General features: G+C 39.5%; 1 protein-coding gene across 1 annotated transcript in view; it reads left to right on the forward strand.

The window, feature by feature from the left end:
* The window catches only part of LOC135700381 (clavesin-2-like), a 90,437-nt gene that overhangs the window by 57,059 nt on the left and 13,444 nt on the right, over positions 1–19,934 (forward strand). Inside the window, exons 2-3 of the mRNA XM_065220872.1 lie at positions 4,993–6,044; positions 6,122–6,852. Of these exons, the coding sequence (XP_065076944.1) occupies positions 5,364–6,044; positions 6,122–6,577 (1,137 nt within the window). The 5' untranslated portion in view covers positions 4,993–5,363 and the 3' untranslated portion in view covers positions 6,578–6,852. The remainder of the gene's footprint in view (positions 1–4,992; positions 6,045–6,121; positions 6,853–19,934) is intronic.

Here is a 19,934-nt window from a genome sequence, read left to right on the forward strand (position 1 = left end):
ACACTAAGTTGAGAGCACGCAATAAGCTAATATGCGATATGCAATAAGCTTGAAAATGCGAAGAAGAAGAAAGAAGAAGATGTTGGCGTTATAATATATTTCTTGAGATATTCTAATATTGACATGAATCAATTCAAGAACAAATCAATAGCTGAGGGATTTCTCACTGATGAAAAGCATGTTGGGCTGTTTGGATATTGAATAGTGTAATAACCTGCAGAACAATCACCAAACAAAATATTACCATTGGAATTGCTTTGAGTATTATTCCTTGAGCGGTGTTTTTCATCAATAATGAAAATTTAGACCTATGACGGATAAATTTCTGAAGGTCATCCTTGAGAAAATTCTTTTGCTGGCCTACATATTGGAATGGCAAATATGCAGCTATAAACGTAAGTTGTCCAAATTTTGTTTCAATAGAAGCTCTCAAAGTTTCAAAACTTTGGTTTCAAATGAAGAGTGAATTTGATGTTTGATATGCTTAGGAACAATGATGATGGTCATTTCGATAAATGTTATAATTTGCGTCCCATTTAACCTTATGCTCAGGTTTTAGGAGGAACAAGTCTTCCTTATCAATATTTTTTATGTATCCTCCTTTTTTAATCCTTGCATTTTTCTAGTAACATATTCATAAAATAGTTTTCAAAGAGCGTTTTATGCAGAGCATGTTTGTTTAATTATGTCGCAACCTCATATTAACTAGCAAATACCATTCGATAGTGGGACCAGGAGTATACTACAGCTGTCAACCTCCCTACGTTTAGACTCTGATACATTTGGTGAATTTTCACTTAAATTTGACTGATGGAAAAGTTTTCAAATAAACATCTTATTCTATAAGACTTATTTCTGACCGACCAGGAATCAATTTTGACAAGCAATTTCTCGAAAATCGGACGATCAACAACAGATGGATTTTCGAAAATTATAATTTATTTTCGAAGTGTCAAATTTAAGTGAGAATTCACCAAATTGAACACAACCATAGATTGAATCCAACATATGTTCGATTTTGACGTTCTGATTCTATGGGATTTTAGTCCTATGCTGAACCAATGGTAAAATTATTAGGTAGCTAAGATGTTTCTTTTTCGTGTTGATTTCAATCAGCGATGATCATACTGGCGACAACGCTCTGATGAGACAACGAAAATCCACCCCTAAGCTCCTCTCCTTATCCTATCCTTCGACTATGTACCCTTCTAACCTCGAGTAAGCCGCGAGTATTGGGCCCAACTTCCACTAGACATAGAATTAAGTGAATTTTGTTATAAACAAAAAACAATGAAATATCGGCTCCGTAAAGCTAACGCGATTGAGCCTTCTAAATAAACGACTGAAAAAAATCAGAGATGACATGTATCATGATTTTTGTACATAATAAAAGGTGGCATGGTATGGTTGAGGCTGTAAAGCTGTAGGTTTCATGTAAAACAGCTAGGCTAGATAATTTCCAAGTATCAAAAATGAATTATGAAGGCTAGGTTGATGCATTTTTCAGAAGTATGACGGGAAAATAAATTGAATTGATAATGACTACAAGTTATGAACAATCTTAATTGAACCTTTGAAAATCATGAATTTTTAGAAAAGGAAACATTGTCCTTCTTTATCTCCAAACCTCAAATGAAATGTCCTCCTTTTCAAGTTTTTGAAATGGTAGCCCTATGCTTAAGGATCGTTTCAGCCTGTTTCAGCTATAAAGTTGAACTCTCTAAAAGTTAAATAGCACGTCTTGATTAGCTTTTAGAGATCGAGCAGTCCAATTCAAAATATTTAATAATTTAAAATCCAATACTGAATTTCGAAGTCATGACGATATTGTTCGCAAATTTTACTCCAGTTTGAATAGCAATAATGTTGATTAATGATTGTTGTAAAAATTCCATTTTAGGAGCAGTAATGCTTCTAAGTCAAAATCATCAAACTTTCCGTTAATATTATGTTGGGTAGAATTTTGAATTCGATTTCTACCAGCTGCATAGGTACCACCATTTACTTGCTGAACATTATTGGCAGCAGGTGTAGATGAAGAATTTAAAGCAGGGGTGATATTAGTATCTACGGGTACGAATGTAGAATTTGTTCCTCGCTGACCGTTGTTAACAGCAGAGGAATTTGTACCTGTTCGGAAACGTGGAGCGTTTCTTACCTGTCGGTTAGAACGAGATTGTAGGATCGCTTTGCGAGTCTTACATTCCCAAAAATTGGATTTGTGGTTTTCACCACAATTTGAACATTTAAATTTCTTATGATCTTCCTTCACAGGGCTAAAATAGTACGATGCATTTAGCATGTATGTAGCAATTTTTTGTTCCGTAACCCCATCCCTAGCACTTGCGGCACTGGGTAAGGCTTTGGAAATTTCCTCCTGTCTTCCTGAAGTGTTCTCACTTCACTTGGACATGGAGCATAAGGCTAGCTTTTTCCAAGGCCTTAAGGTTGTTTAGTTCACTAGACTTGAAGTGAACTCAATAGAAATCATTAGAAATCCCGTTGCGCGAATCGCCAGGACGGGATTTCATTTTCATTTGGATTACTTGGACTGGCTCAACTCCAAGTAATTTTGTCAATTCATCTTTGAACTGATCCAGGGATTCACGATTGGGCAGACCTGGCATGACAACCTTGAACAGACGTGCAGTTTTAGCGTCATAAGTGTACGTCTGTACCCGTCCAAGGTATCAGCCAATACACGGCATTCATCCGGACAATTTGAAGTGAAAACTTTAATTTAATGAAGTTCAAACGTTCCGAGCAAAGAGCATGGAAATCGGAACTGGTTATCACAATAGGGGGACCTTTTCGTTCTTGGCATTAAGCCGGGAAAGTTTATTGATTTTTTTCCTGGATGATGGATCACTCTCATCAACTGTAAGCAAATCAAATTGATTGCTCAAATAAATTTCATCAGAAGGGGGATCAAGAGATTGCCCTATTCTTATGCGTTTAGGTGCCATGACGGCAGAAGAATGTTTCTCCAAATCGACTTCCAAGCAGATTACTATAAAAATCCTAAGGATCGAAGAGGAATTATGCAAATCGATATCCAAGCAGGATTACCTCGTGTAGGGTCCAAACAATTATCGAAGAGGAATAAGAATCGAACAAGGTACATAGAACATTTACAGGTAATATTTAGGACTGCAAAGTGCTGTTTAAATTTGTTGTAGCTTTAGGTATCAGTAACACTTCCTTCAGCAAAAAAGCAAATAGATCCGCAATCCGTGATAAGGATTAAAAGCTTACAACTGATTTTCCGATTCAGATTCTCTCAACTCTATTCGCAACGTGGAGATATCTCCGTTGATTTGAGATCGTCAGACCATTTCTACTGGTGCATACACATCACAAATAAGAAAATCAAGCTGCATCTAGTCCGATCGGAAAGCTTCAACATAGGCGAATTTGTAGGTATGTTTGGGAGGAAATGAGAATGTATGGTTTCAACCACGGAACACAATGATGACTGTTTGTGGGGCCTATTTTTAAGCCCCGCGGCTTTAATTTGATTTTCGTGTTCGGTTTCACTAATGTGAGGCCTTAATTAGGTGGACCCACTTCCGTGAAATGACATGTTATTGGGGTGTCCGCTAATGACCTTCATAACTGTCACAATATTGGACACTTTGGAAAGTAGAGCGATTCCGGTGCGACCAGCGGACGTCGGTCCGTAAGTGAATGCGATAAATTTTCTAAGCTGGGCTGAAAATCTCAATGTGATATCATCACCGCTCAAGAAGCCTTACTAATCGCGGCAACTGCACTCTGCTGGTTGACTGTGGTTGATAAACAACCGACATTCCCCGCTTGCATCGTTCGAGAAGCCCACGTTCTTGTCAGGCTGCGCGATCAACTGTCGCCGTCATCATCGTCTTCGTCATTCGCGCAGGCGTTCTCGTACAAGAAGTCGTAGTCGTGTGACAACATGTTAGTTTGTTGCAGAAAAAAAAAACCTGACAGCGAGGTATAAAATTATCTAGATTACTCCCGAGTGCTGGACCATTTGATTGGGCTCCGGTACGGCGGCGGCGGTGGCACCCTGCGTCGGGCGGATGCTGAGAGCTGGATTAAAATAATTACCTCTTGGACGTGATCTTCGCGTGAGCGCAAGTGGTATCTCTGTCAATACCGATGTGGCCGGCCAAAGTACGACGTACCTTAATGAACGAGATCGCGATCGGGTTTCGTGTTGTTCGAGATCGAGTAAACGACCGGTCAGGGACAGAAAGGTAGGAACGGACACAGGCCACGGAGCGTGCGATGATGGTGGTGAGATCGGTTAAAAGATTGGTATTATAAACCTACTTAAAGCCACTTCAGGCACTGTTCTGTACCACCAATAAAAACGCGTTCTTCTCGATGATGGGTGAGTCAAGGACGAACGGAACAAGAAACCGCGAAACAAGAGAATTGCCCACGCTGATAAATTTTCGCGGTTCTGGTGGCTGCTGCATGCGGTGGGAAGAATCTCTGTTTTGAAAGTTGTTCTGCAACTTATTGGCAGTTCACTACGGCGGGGAGAGAGGATTGGGCTGCCACTAATCATCGACAGAATGTTCTGATTGCGATACAAAACCAATCTATATTGCTCCGTACACGAGTGCTAAAACTACTCTCGATAATTGAGATAATTGTTTCGAATTCTTCGATGATAATTATGGGGCCGGACTGCCAGCTGGAATTGAGGTTAACATATTCATGTACAGCCAGAAATTGCGATAGACCTCTATATTAAACCATACACCCAAACAACCTTTAGCGTTGCTTATGAAAGTACCTAGTTAGAGAACCTAGACCCTTATTCTTCTTCTTCTTTGCATTTCAAGCTTTTTGCTTATCGCATATTAGTTTATTGCGTGCTCTCAACTTAGTGTTCTAGCTGCACTTCCACGATTATTAAAAACGACATCGACTAATCTTAATAATTTAATGATTCGTCGCATATCTAAATCTACTTGTTTTGTTTATTTCATCCATTTCCAGGTATTTCATAACTCTTCAACCGTCATCCACCTGAACCAGACGACGGCTAATGCTTCCGACGAAAAAAAAGTGTCTCGTGAGCAAGATTCTGATCAATCGTGGATTACTACCTTTTAACACTTCGACGGCAGCCTAAAACCGGCGTCAGATAAGCAGAGGAAAAGAAAACAGCACGAAGAAATCATAAGCCTCAGTAAACCCAAAATGGCATCATGGACTTGAGCTGCGGGGCACGTTGAGAGGCGACAGAAAGTGGTGACCGTCCTTTTTCGGGTGTTTTCGTTTCGTAGATAAATAGCAACAGATAATGATCGATGGTGAAGTGAGATAGCGTGCACGCGGTTGGAATTAAATTACAGGATTAGTGATTGATGATAAGGGAAGACAAAAATCTCCACCAGTGTGACGAGTGTAGTGACGCGATTGGGTTTCGCAGTGAAAATAAAGGCACAATCATGTCCGACATCTGTGATTTCGAGTGGTCCAACAACCGCTTCCGGCACAATCTGACCATATCGGATCTGAAGGGTTACAACAAAAATGAGCCCACGGATCGGAGTCGGGCTCTGATAGCGCTGAAGGAGCTGATCGGAGCTAGCATGGATTATGCCTTAAAAGATAAGTCCTGCTTTCAGGACGATGAGTTTTTGCTTCGATTTCTGTATGCGCGGAAGTTTAATGTGAACGACGCGTTTCAATTAGTGATTAATTATCATGCATATCGACAACGAAATGGATCGCTGTTGCAGAGGTTATCAGTGTTGGATGAAAATATACAGCTGGCACTGAGGGATGGATTTCCGGGAGTGCTACCGAATAGGGATCGACGAGGCAGGAAAGTGTTGATATTCCTTGCTGGGAATTGGGATTATTCATCTTACTCGCTAGTCACGGTGTACAGAGCGATGTTGCTATCGCTGGAAAAGCTGCTGGAGGATAAACAGAATCAGGCGAACGGGTTCATTGCGATTGTGGATTGGACCAACTTCACATTCCGACAGTCGTCCAATTTGAATCCTAAGGTGTTGAAACTGATGATCGAAGGCCTACAGGTAAGCCGATCCACCAAGCCCTGCCGATCGCCTGCGATCGCTGATATTCTATTCTATTTTCTTCTCAAATTCCACAGGACTGTTTCCCGGTACGCTTCAAAGCGATTCACTTCATCGGTCAACCGTGGTACGTCGAGGCGGCGCTAGCCGTAATCAGGCCCTTCCTCAAGGAGAAAACCCGCGAACGGATAAAGCTGCACGGCGGAAACCTCTCCACGCTGCATGACTGCGTCGCCCGTGACATTCTCCCCACGGAGCTAGGAGGCGAAGGGCCCACCTTCAATCCGCTCAACTGGTACCACGAACTACTAGAATCGAGCCAAATCGCAACCAAACCTGCGCCATCGTACATTCTAAGTCAACCCCAGTACTACACCAAATCCCCGCCGCCGTTGACAACGACGACCACGATCACGACGGGTTCGGATTTCCTGAAAAGTACCAAAGCAGCGGCGGTGAAGATCGGTGTGCTCACTACCAAAGCGAACGATCCGGCCGCGAACACCCTGCTCGGCGTGGGGAGCGACACGTGACGGTCGTTTGCCGGCTCGGAACAGCACCCGGCGGCGATGGTGTCTGACGGTTCGATATCTCGATGATGCAAGGTCCTGATCTCAAATTTCTACATTTGTTTATTCATTCATCCATTTCGTGTGTTTGCCGCCGACAACCGCACGTTTCTGCATCAACGGCCGGATATGTTGATACACCCATGTGCGCTTAGAGTAATGTTAAGATCGGAGAAGTTTGGCCTGTGGAGGACTGTTTTGGTACGAGCTTCGAGGGAGGATGATGTTTTCAATCGAATGTGAGTACTTTGATTTTTATTTAGTGAATCAATCCAATTGAGTTCCGAATCCGAAAGCTGTAAATGCTATCATTGAATGATTTCACCAACAATTTAATTAAATTTGAATGCATTATACAACATTTTCAAGTCTATGATAGATTCATCATATTTTAACATTATTAAGTTTTAGATCTTATTATCAGCTATTAAAATTAATCAATTTATAGCAATTCAATACCAAATCTTCGTCAAATTTTGTTTTCGTGAAAATACGCATTTTTTATTCTTCATCAACGCCAAGTTATTGTTTTTATAGGAAAAGAGAGAAAGATTAGTAATTTCCATTTAATTCCACTACCCTAACTGCTTATCCTTGACAGATACACCTATTTTGTTTACAATGTGAAGGGTTCCTCTGTATCTTGGAGTTTTTTCCAACCTCTCCAACAAGTTCCCATCAGCTTCAATTGGAAATTTCTTTTAATTTATTGATAATACACAGCGTAACATTTCCGGAAGAGATATAAAGGGTGTCCCAAAAAGTATGAGCACAGTTTATTATTGTTGATGAACTCAAATTTTTATTTTATATATATGTTCTCTATAGTATTGTCTTTCAAATAATCCGCAGTTCCTTTAATCGTACGCCAAGGATCGAACTTTTGATTTGACGCTGCCCATGAGCTTCAGCAGAGATTCCTTGGCGATAATTTTGCCCACTTTTGTCCAGTCTTTTTCAAATTCTTCGATTGAAAGGGAAAGGGACCAAAAAGTTTAAGCTGACCGGGCCTCCGGACAATTCAGACGATTGTTCTTTTTTGGCACATTTTTTTTACACTTTGTTTACTTTGTACCAAGTTACAGTAACTAAAAAATAGTACTGGGCCATCTTGTTTGCGGACCATGGACCGCAGACGCCAATTCAAACACGCCCCCAAACGCAAATTTCAGTGTTCTCGTCTCCTTCGTCACAAATGGCTTTGACAACTTGCCATACTCACATATCGCTTTCCAAACCATGGCCTTCTTACCGGTAAAAATTTTCCTATCGGCATCGTCAACTTCCTGACTAGAGAGGAGCGCACTGGCTGGTTTTGAGCCAAACGAACTGTCAAAGCCAGAGCCAATCGAGCAGTGCCTATCTTGCAGCGTTGCAAGAAACTACCTAGGCTTAGGATGCCAAGGCAGTTAATTTTGAATCCGGTCCTCTCTTATACTAGACCCTCTCTATTCCTGACCATCACGGACTGTGTAGTATTGTTCTCCCGGAAGCGGCTTGTGGTCAAATTTGACGTATGTTCATGATAACACACGCCAATTTTTTACACACCAGGCTATGATATAGCTTCCGAGCCCTCTGTTTGACGAATGCGGCATTTTGCGTTTTTGACTCCGTTTTGGCTTCTTCTGCTTCTTGATATTTTTCAGTCCGTTTCTTGTCTTGGACGTTACCCAAGTAACCAAAAGTTCTGATAAAAGGCTATTTGTGGCTCAAGCAGCTTGGTTGGAGGTGGTCTATAGAATTCTAAGCAGCCTCGTTTTTAAGTCGTTATAAGATCTTTAAAGTTCCGGTATCATAGTTGAAGAACATTCTAAGCAGCTTCTGGCGGAACTTGAACGGAACATTTAGAAAATAAATTATAACAGGTTTTTGTCCTCTACACCAATTCTATATTTTGCTCGCACTTTTAAGAAAGTTATTTCTAAAGGCAGCTATTATTGTGTATTGATTTATCAGCATTAGTAGTAGAATTGGAGCTGATTGAAGAATTAAACCCAGTCCTTCTGCGTGAGAGCCCCAGCACGAACCGCTGCGTCATCTGAGATCTAATAAAGTGAGCTGTTGTCCCGCCTACTGTTGGAGTTTTCAGTGCCAGTTGACTGACTTGAATACGAAACACAACACCTTGATGAATTTTAATTTGGTTTTGCCCGAATGGTATTCCAACACACTTGTTGCTCAGTCGTTAGCGTTCGTAGATCGCATGCTGAATACACGGGTTCGAATCCAGAAATTACTTTTTAATTTTTTTTATGCATGTTGATGCACTGCATAAATATAAGAATTATGATTTATTCGGGCCACTGATCATTTCATATTTACGAACATTAAATTTTGTTACTAATAAAGATTTGTGCGGATTGCTTCATGTGGCTTGAAAGTTCTGTCGGAACTTTATTTGAACTTTATGGAGCTTGAAAGTTCTGTCGGAACTTTATCTGAACTTTATGGAACTTGAAAGTTCTGTCGGAACTCTATTTGAACTTTATGGAACTTGAAGGTTCGGTCGGAACTTTATTTGAACTTTACGGAACTTGGAAGTGATTTTAATCGTTGAATGCGGAACTTTTGGTTACTTGAGTACTTTTGGATGTTCTCAGTTTTTTTGGCCAAATCTCGAACAGAGGCACTTTTCTTATTAAAGAAAGATTGACGATCTTCTGGTCCACTGGTCCCAGTTTACGGCCAAATTTCAATGTGTCCTCGAAAGTAACTTCTTCATCAAACTTCCGGTATAGACTGATCCGATACTTACTTCCTCCATGTTCGCCAACTTCCTTACTGATAGGTTGGGAAAAGTGCACTATTTGTGCACGGACTGTTTGCACTTTTCCGGGGAAATGCCTCGCATTTTGATGATGTTGTAAGAAAAATGCACTTTGCGCACACAAACTTGTTGAGCAATAAGTAAACAACAACACACATCGATGATCAGTTGATAAACATCATCGGTGTTGAAAATTTCGGCGGCGAGTTGAAAGTGTGCTTATACTTTCTGGGACACCCAATATTTAGCATTTTTCTAGGAAAATTGAGACTGTTTTTAGTTCAAAATACTGTTTTAAAAAGTTGGTTTTAGATACAATATTTAAGAAAATAGCTTAAAACGTAAGATTGTTTTATTGTTTTAATATGATACTGGTTGATTTATGAGAGTCATTCAGAATTAACGTAAACTTTATAATTGCTCAAATTGAACTAATAAGCAATAACCATTGATTATAAAAATTACTTAAATTACCGGTTTTTAGAAGGTTAAAAACCGGTATTTTGGTGTTGCATACTGGCACTGTATTACCGGTAAAACCGATTAAACAACCATAATTTGAAGTCGGACTTATTTTTGAGCATAAGGATTCAAAGTCGGGGTCGAAAGAAAAGTAGCGACTCCGCTGTTTTGACGAATAATTTCAAATTTAAACGTTATTCAAGCTGGTCCACGGGTGAGGTTTGACGTAGGGCTACGTCTGTGATTTCTAAATGGAAGTACACTTTGTGAGAACCGGAAATGGAACATGTAACGAAATTATGATAGATTTTGAACGTTAATAACTCAGCTGCCCCTGGACCAATTTCAATAGTTTTATCACCAATCGATCAGAAATATTTCAACCCAACAATGCTTTTGACTGTTGATTTTTAACAAGAAACTATTGAAAAAAGTGGTAAATGCCAAGCATTGTCCAAAAGCTTCGAAATAAATAACAAATCCATCAATCACGTACAATCATATGCTGCTTCCCCAGCACAGTCATCAGAGAATCGTTTCTAGAAGAAACATGTCGATGTAGCATTGCTGCTTCCCCAGCACAGTCATCAGAGAGTCGTTAGTAGACGAAACAAGTCGAAGATGCATTCGCCTCCGATCTCCTGGCGTGTGCGAATAGAGAGGATGGAATTGCGTAACATTATGCACACGCATCGCCATATTCAGAACCACACGCTCCCAACGACCACACAAAATACTTTCCAGAGTTGTAATGGAAGCAGGTGTGCAAGTGATTTGGATCGATTCTCTTCATCGACTTTCTGTTTCGTTAATAACTCGACGGCAAACACATCTATTATACTTTTTTGTTCTGGATGATAGAAGAGCATAGAAGAAATAATGCGAAATAGGCTAGCGAAGCCATGGTCATCAAAAGAGGAAATCGATGAAGAGAATTGACTTTCACCCCTCTGCTTCAAAGCCCCTTAAATCAGTCGTCGTCATAGCAATGAAAACTAGCATCGCACCGCTTTTGGTTCTTGGGCTACACTTGCTGGTTGCAATTCTACTGTTCGAGATTTACGAATGGCCACCAAAAGACATGAATTTGCACTTTTTTCTAGGAATGCTTAAACGTCCAATTATTCGATAAACGATTATTCGTAAAGATTTTTTAAGCTATTCGATTAAATATTTACCAAATTTTTAGTTATTCGAGTGCGTAACCAAGAAAAACTGAAATGGAGACGAGCTTTATCTGGGTGGGCACTGATATTCTGCGGCCTTCCAACCTGTCGCAGACACCAGTTCAACCCCTGTCCAGCCGCAGACGGGCCGAGACTCTTGCGAGTGCCCAATCATTAAACCGAAGAATATGGGATTGTCCGGTCCGATTTGCTGATCCAGCTGCCTACACGTCATCACCATCTTCCAAAAGCTTTAAACCTGTACCACCATCGGCTCTTTTCAGGGTCACCAAGATTTTCCAAAAGAGTAAAATTTCTGCACATGTCCCAACTAAAATTCATATCAAAGGGTTCTTTTCAGGGCCATCATAACCATACTAAAGAGTATAAACAGAGATAACCCTGCTCAAATTCCTATTCCTACACAAAACACAAGCTCCTGCTGCAGTTAACAAATAATATTTATTATATAAGATCACTTAGTCGTACGTCACGATTGCTTTCAACCCCATAGGGCTGTCCCTTGTAGTTTTAGGTCTAAGGGAGCATGAATTAAGTACGTCACGTAAAATTGAGAGAATATCAATCGCCCTCTCCCCCCTTTTGTCACGTTGTACTTAAACCTTATGCATTGTTTGTCACACATTTGAAGCTGGCTTCGTAGTACGAATCTATTTCGTTGCAGAAAACAACGAATGGATTCGTAGAAAAAATAAGCGATTTCGTTGTATAAACAAAATTTTATTTTCAGTGTGCCTTGAATCGCTTAATAAACCGCCAAAATGAACGTTCACCTTTACAAAAAAAAAACAATCTATAATATAAGAAGCCTGAGATTAAACCCACGATATTCTACTCAGTACAAAAAAACGGTCGCCTCTAGGCCACTGAGCTCCTTACGAACAACAAACCATTCCGAAAAACGATTGTTCAAGCCCGGTAACATAAAGCTATTGAAATGAAATCGATATGATACATCCTGTGGTTGTTTTTTGATAAGCATTAATGTATAAATAAAAATTTAAAATATAAGATGTCAATAAATGCCTTTCACGCTAAAGGACACGAGTTCAAATCTCATCCATGTCCGGTATTTTCAGACGAATAAATTTTTTTGCATATAATTATGTTTTAGATGATGATTTTCGATCACGATCGAGCATTGTGGCAAAAAACTATTTTAATCACAATTCATCGGACCTCCAGGATCATGTGTTCAAGGAAAACTATTGATCATAGAACTCTCTATCATGTTTGTCAAGTTTATAGAGACTGTTCATTATGTAAAGTTATTATAAATGATTTAAATCTCACTAGTTATTTTCAACGAGAGTTTAGAGGATTTTGAAGCTTTTGAATCCCGGTTCTTCCCTGTACGGTACGTTTTGAAAGCCTGAATCGTTGGCCAGATACCTAAGTGGTAATGACAGAAATTTACGACACAACAGTGAACACGAACTATATGAACCTTACTTGGAACGATTAATATTCACCACTTCGCACTTAATGTTTATGACCCTACTGCCTCTTGGTTAGAGTTCACTTGAGTATTTATATGCTACAAAGGTCACTTTGGTAACTATATACCTTCGGCGTTTTGAAACGTAATTCCTCCAAATCGGGTAAGCTTTTTCGATAGGCTCGAATTTACGACTTGTTTATGTTTCTATAGACATAAAAACGAACGAACAAAGGGCAACATGTGCGTGATTCAAATATATAACTGACCGAAAACCGCAATCAATTGAATTAAAGCTTACTTTTCGGATCCATTACCTACCATTTGAAAACCGCAGAATCTTCCTCAAACTATTCGAACCGAACTAATTTTCCCTCGCCGCGCCAGTAACAGCACAGGAAATGCATAAAATTAATTTTACACAAAGATTCATTAAATAATATACCTCTCAATTGAAACCGCCAGCAGCGATGCATCAGTTTTGCATGGAAAGTCACTTTTCCAAATTGCGTCCGTCCGACGGACGTGGAAAGCATAGCTAGGTAGTAATCCCATTTAAATCGTAGATTTATTACCGATCCTCCGTCCGAGTCAGCCTCTTCCCTCTGTGGGCAGAACCGGGCCAGGGGGTTCCGATTTGAATGCAAGTCTACCGTGTGACGAAACTGGTTTCCATTTTTCTTTTTCTTTTTTATTGAACGCACTTTTTTATATTTATTTCGTTTGTGAATAACTGAAAAGCGACGCATCGCATGCTGCGATTAGCATTGAGGTTATGAAGATCAACGCTTGCTGAGCTGATCTGAGCTGAGCAGAGCAGAGCAGAGCCTGCGGTGGTGTTTGGTGTGCAGAGATCGTCGTCGGCCAATGAATCAGTGCTGCTGCTGGGCGCTGGCGGCCGATGATGTGGCGTTTTCCGGGGGAGTGAAAACGTTCGAAATGAAATACGTTGCATTGAGAGGGAAGAGAGGAAAAACAAAAAGGTACACATAAATTTCACTCACATTTGCCTTTGGCTGTCGGTTTCATTTGCCTATTTTTAACGAGACCAGTTTCCATCCCGGGATTTGGTAAGCCCAGCAAAGTCGGTAAACCGCAGAGTCAAGGCTTGAAGGCAGTGATGCCAACATTTCGGTTTATACTGGATTCTTCCAGTTTTTTTTTATTTATGGACGCTTCCAGTCTAATAGTTAGAGTTTGAAATCTGAGATGAACTATCCTACGGTTAAAGATCTTATTAATAAAGAAATTAAAAAAAAAACCGAGTTTGAAATAGCTTCAGTTTTTTGAGAATTCATCCAATTTTATCCAGTTTATCATTATTAAGAGCAAAATATTTTGAAGTATGATTACCAGTACAGAATCAAAGATGCTTACACTTTAAACTTTGATATTGCAATTGATATCTGGAAATGAAATATTTATTAACAGTCATAATATCATACCTGCAATGGCACCAGCTGAAATTCTATATAATAAAGATAATAATAATAATGCAAACTTCGGTGCGTTGATGCAAACAACCTCGCTTCACTGCAATGACAGTTAACACAATTTGATGTCAACGGTTAACCTAACTGATGTTAAGTACTTTTCAGAACGTTTCAGAACAATGGAACCATCTCAAAACTTGTTTTCAATATTAATTATGTATCTGTGTTGTTTTTATAGCAATATTATTTTATATTATCGTTAGTCTTCGTTATCTTCTCTTATGAATTTATGTACCGTACAACGGGGAGAAGTTGATGATAAACATGAATATTTTGCCAAACAAATATCTCTCTAACCTGTACTAGCAAATGTTTTTCTAATGTACGAATTTAGTTTTGAAATAGTATCCTTGGCTTATTTTTTTAGAAATAATTTTTAAGTTAAAATTAAATTAACAATGCGAATTATCAATTCTGCGGTGAAGTTGCTTATTTTAATAGTTTAAAATTCGCCTAAATGTAGGAATTTAACAACAGTTTTTCACATAAAATCAAATTTATTTTTACAAAATCTTATTTCAGGATGTTGAGGAACAGTTAAGAGTTACATATTTTATCACTTCCACAAAATTGAACATTTTGAGTGGTAGAATGTATCGGACACGTTTCAAAAGTACTATTTTAAACTACATATTTTATTGGTTTTTTCGCTGTATTTTTTTCTCGATAATTGACTGCTGATTTGGTAATGGCTTTGTATGTAATGTATGTATGATCCTTGACATATCAGTGTGGGAAAAATATCGAAAAATCAAATCTCACCGAAGCTCAAGATCACGCTTGATTTTTTGCGGTTGATATTGCAAGCTGTGATGTCGCAGCTCGGAATATCAAGCTAACAAAACTCACCAGCTGTAAATCTCTCCAAACTGTGGTAAGATTGAGTATCATGATTTTTTTCTTTGTACCCGAACGCAACCGAAACTTATATAACGGCTGGCAGCAGTCTCTTCGTGTCTGCCATCGGTGAAGATAAAAAAGATAGCATTATTATACCTTCTCTATCTAAGAAAACGAGGAGTCGATTCAACTCTCAGCTTCAATCGAGGCTTCAACTGTACACGTTGTGAATAGTCTCGCAATATCAAAGGAGCTTTTAAAATCAATATCAAGCATTACATTTTGCTCCAATATCACGCGTTATATTGAAAGCGTATGAGAGTGGAAAAATATCAATTTTCTAATGATCAAACCATCACTGTAAAGGAAACCACCACGTATGACTTGATCAAGTACCATACCGGGTTGTATTCAATTTACCAAAGAGTCGGAAGAAGAGCCCACCTGCAATTCACGAAATGTTAACAACAGGGAGTTCGCAATTCCACTCTCCCCATTCAAATCGCTTCAATCAGGCGCCGGGATGTTCCCATTCCTACCCAATGAATTTATATGACTATATGAAAATATGTAGAACATAAGAATATAATACTACCCATGATTTTCTGCTCAGTAATTAAAAACGATCCCTTCAGGGTAATCGAGCATCTCAAAACCACAACACTCCACGGCAAAATATGGTATGTAATGAACAACAGAGATACGCAATAATTCATGTAGTTTCTGCGGTTTATGGTTAATTTTAATATACGAATGATACTGCCAACGGCGACTACCATGACTACAACAGCGAACTTGGAACTTAGCATTTGTCTAAGATATAACACCTTTGCTTGGCACCTCCATTGGATCTTGATGTCCAGCAGCTGCCACTGTCTGCAAAAATATCTAATAGCAATAATCTGTGTTGTGATACTTCCTTAAACGAAAACAAATTTTCTGGTTGGTCAAGATCAAATTCCCAACAACTGCTGGAGCAACAACAGTAGATCAAGCACTTCAAGCAATCAAGCAAGCAGGAAGAATCAATTCAGACAAGCTCTACCAGAGCAGTGTTCACTCGGCTGTCGACAGAAGCAGACCACTCTCAATGTGTGTCACGCTATCGTCTATTTACTCGGCAGCAACCATTGTGTGGTCCTCCTCATTGTTCTTCATGAGCAGTTCTTTCAGTCGATGCGTCGTCGACTTCGCAAAGCAACCGTTTCGTGATGAATGTGTGAGTGCTGACCACGTTTTGCGTCCATTGCTACAATGGAAGCGCTTTGACCCTCGTTGGCGAATCTGCCATACAAGTAAACCACTGGAAGTGGCTCTCGTTCTGGCAGAGAAGGCTTATTGGATAGCGGAAGATAAAATGTTTATTGTGTTGTACCTTTTGACTATAGTTTTAAGATGTATTGTATAGTGAACAAGAATCCTCGGCTCTGTAAAGTTAATTCGGTTGAGCCTTATCAAATAAATTAATAATAATAATATAATAAGCTCTACCAGAGGACCATATCATATTCTGTGCGTCAAGCAATTGGGATCACTTATTGCACGTCACCAAGGCTATTTGGATTAAAGATCCTTGGTGGCTAGCTTTGTGGCTGCATCTTTTGCTTGCTGAGTAGAAGCTCATGGGTTTAGTCCCAAGCTGCTCCAAAACAAAACAATTACTATGGTTGCATCGCCTGTTTATCAAATGTTGACCCATCTCCTACCCAACTATCCAAATCCGTAGCATCTATGGGGGCGTCGGTGAGTCACTGGCCTCCCGTTAAGTAGGTAGATGTTACATCAACAATATCCTTCCTTTTGCCCGTAACGGAGAAGATGGGCGTGGCCGGCAATGGTAATTGTCTTGCTCTTCCTGTTCTGAACTTTAATTGGAGAGCTATTCGCTGCCGAATAGTTTTCCTTAAGCAATCAGAATATGAACGTTAAAGTAGATACATAACAGTTGCCAGTATGCAAGCTACGAAATACTCCGTTACAAACGCAACACAACTAAACAAATTATCTTACTACAGTATAATAAAAAGCGATTGTTGAGAAATGAAAATTGAACGATGGAGTGATCAACTTCACCTCAATGATCTACTTCACCCCGTTTTGAGGAAATTGGTAAGATTTTAGCTGTCTGCTCATTTTGCTAATTTAAATTCCCTGAATTTTCCACGATTTTCCAAAAAAAAATTCGGAAAATTTTCATGTTTATAAGGAAGCTGTTTATAGTTGCGCTAAAAATATGATCCCGATTTTTTTTATGGAAACATGGAATTCTCTTACAATTTGCTCTATAATACTTTATACGCCTTCTGTAGAAAACTCTCTGAATTCACTCTGCAATGTCCATAATATTATTAAAAATTCTTGCAGTGTATTGCCTAGCAATTCCCCGATCAGCGCTCCTGAAAAAAATCACTTGGAGTTCTCCTCAGCATTCACTTCGAAGTCTGCTGAAATTCCAATGGAATGACAGTAGAATTGTAACCAGCAAGTGTAACTCAAGAACCAAAAGCGGTGCGATGCTTGTTTTCATTGCTATGACGACGACTTAATTAAAGGGCTTAGAAGCAGCCCTAACCTATTTCGCACTATTTCTGCTATGCTCTTCTATCATACAGAACAACAAACGTATCAATGAGTGTGTTTGCCGTCGAGTTATTAACGAAACAGAAAGTCGGTGAAGAGAATCGATCAAAATCACTTGCACCCCTGCTTCCAAGTTTGGTTACAAGATTACAACTCTGGAGAGCATTTTGCATGGTCGTTGGGGGCGTGTGGTTCTCAATATGGCGATGAGTGTGCAAAATGCTACGCAATTCCATCCTCCATCCACGCCCGAAGATCGGAGGCGAATGCCACTTCGACTTGTTTCGTCTACTAACGACTCTCTGATGACAGTGTTGGGGAAGCAGCAATACTACATCGACATGTTTCTCTCGGTTTGTCTCGAGATTTCTCTAGAAACGATTCTCTGATGACTGTGCTGGGGAAGCAGCATATGATTGTACGTAATTGATGGATTTGTTAGTTATTTCGACGCTTTTGAACAATGCTTGGCATTTACCACTTTTTCAATAGTTTCTTGTTAAAATCAACAGTCGAAGGCGTTGTTATCGATGGGTAGAAATATTGCTGATCGATTGGTGATAAAATTATTGAAATTTGGCCAGGGGCAGCTGAGTTGTCAACGTTCGAAATCTTTCATAATTTCGTTACATGTTCCATTTCTGGTTTTAACAAAGTTTTCCCCAATATAGGAATCTTAGACGTAGCCCTACGTCAACAAGACGCAATTTCGAACATTTTACAAGTGGCAAAGTACAAATGGAAGAATTTTAGACCAAATGTGAATCATTGCCTAAAGCTTGTTCGTGACAAAATCTGGACACATAAGTTGTGGAATAAAACAATTTTGCTGTCAGTTTAATCCAGGCTATTTATTTTTTATTTTTTTATTTGTGTGTCATTAATCATTAAAAAAACAACTTATAATTACTCAAAAAATGACGAACTTTTGAAATTACTCTAGCCATGAGATTCAGTGCAGACCTTTCTGCAACCGATTTTACTAGCGGTGCGACACATCTAAATCTCAATTTTAGATGGCCGAAATATCTCACGCTAGCGAATCAATCTACGAAAAAAAAATTTTTATCTTTTGCATCTAAATCCTTTTACTCACATCGCTCTCCACCTTTTTGCAGGAAATCTTCAAAATCTTCATCAATCTTCTGTCTATCTATTAAGCATGCGTGCACCTCACAACAGTAAAGCAAAAACTATCCTGCATCTTAAATAGCGTCGCTACACTCGCGATTTTACTGCTTTTGCCCGAGATTTTCGAAGTATGCTTGTTGTTTGCATTGGGATAGCTCTCTCTTCACAAGAGCCGAATATCGCTCGATAGGACGTTATTCCGGGCGGGGTTACTTCCACTCACTTGCTATAAAAATTGTGTTTCCGAATTATGAAAACATTAGATGTTATAATGATAATTAGTACTTATAAGTTACAAGAAAAAGTCGTGAAGTATGTGTTTGACACATTAAACCTGTCAATATTGCTTTCAGTGCGTCACAATCAGCGATTTAACGATTCGTGAGCGCTCACTCAGAGTGAACGCTCGCGAATCATAAGATCGTCAATTGTGACGGTCTGAAAGCAAAATTGACAGGTTTTATGAGTCAAACACATCCTTTACACCCTTTTCTTGTTACTTTCAAGTACAACATATAATTATATCATCTAATGATTTCATAATTTTGAAAACCATTGTTTTACAGCAAGTGAGTGGAAGCAACCCTGATTCAGGGAACTTATGTGGATTTGCCTCCTTTGGTACAACATGGACTCCATTCGCTTCATTTAATGAAATTTTCAATTTCGTCAAATATTCGCAATACAACTTACGAGCACGTGCTTAGGCCGTCACATTCTGCTTATCATTGCGGTTCAGCAAAGTATTTACCTTTAATGACTTCATTCCTTGTCGATGCTTCAAAGTATGCACTAAAGCGGGTGACATTTTTATTTTACGAGCAACAGTAAAGCTTGAGTCATTTAATATCTGGACGCACTGTTCATTTTACTACAGTGCTCCTAGCGGTGGGATCTGGAATCTTTTGACAGCAGTTTGTTTTGAAATGTTTCCTCTTTCAGTGCTGAAAAGTTCGTCACGATTTGTTTTGTTTAAAAGAAGTTAATCTTGATGGAGCCGCGAACCGAAAATTAATTTTGGACACCCACTTGGAAAATCAGGCGTGGTCAGGTTCAAAAATCTCGTAGTCGTTGAAATTGGCTAAATCGACCATGTGCAGTGTTCTCAAACGTTTCCATGAGCGGCATACTATCGATCGGCAGGATCATAGCAAGCGTCGTAGTGGAACTAAGGATCGGAAGCTGCATGTGAAGGTGTTGAGAACGGTTAGGGCAAACCCCGTGCTGTCGGATTAAGATATCGCAAAGAAATTCAATGCCAGCCAAACCACCGTTACACGGATTTCGATCTTTTCGGGCCAGCGAGCAACCAAACAGGACACTGAGGCAGAAGCTAGTGGCCAAAATACGTGCCCGGAAATTGTACTATGAGGTTCTTACAAAGCTCATGGACGACGAAACGTACGTGAAGGTGGATTAT

The sequence above is a fragment of the Ochlerotatus camptorhynchus genome, unplaced genomic scaffold (genome assembly GCF_037179485.1).
Source record: "Ochlerotatus camptorhynchus isolate MF236.1 unplaced genomic scaffold, CSIRO-AGI_Acam_v1.1 ptg000135l, whole genome shotgun sequence".
Classification (NCBI taxonomy): Eukaryota; Metazoa; Arthropoda; class Insecta; order Diptera; family Culicidae; genus Ochlerotatus; species Ochlerotatus camptorhynchus.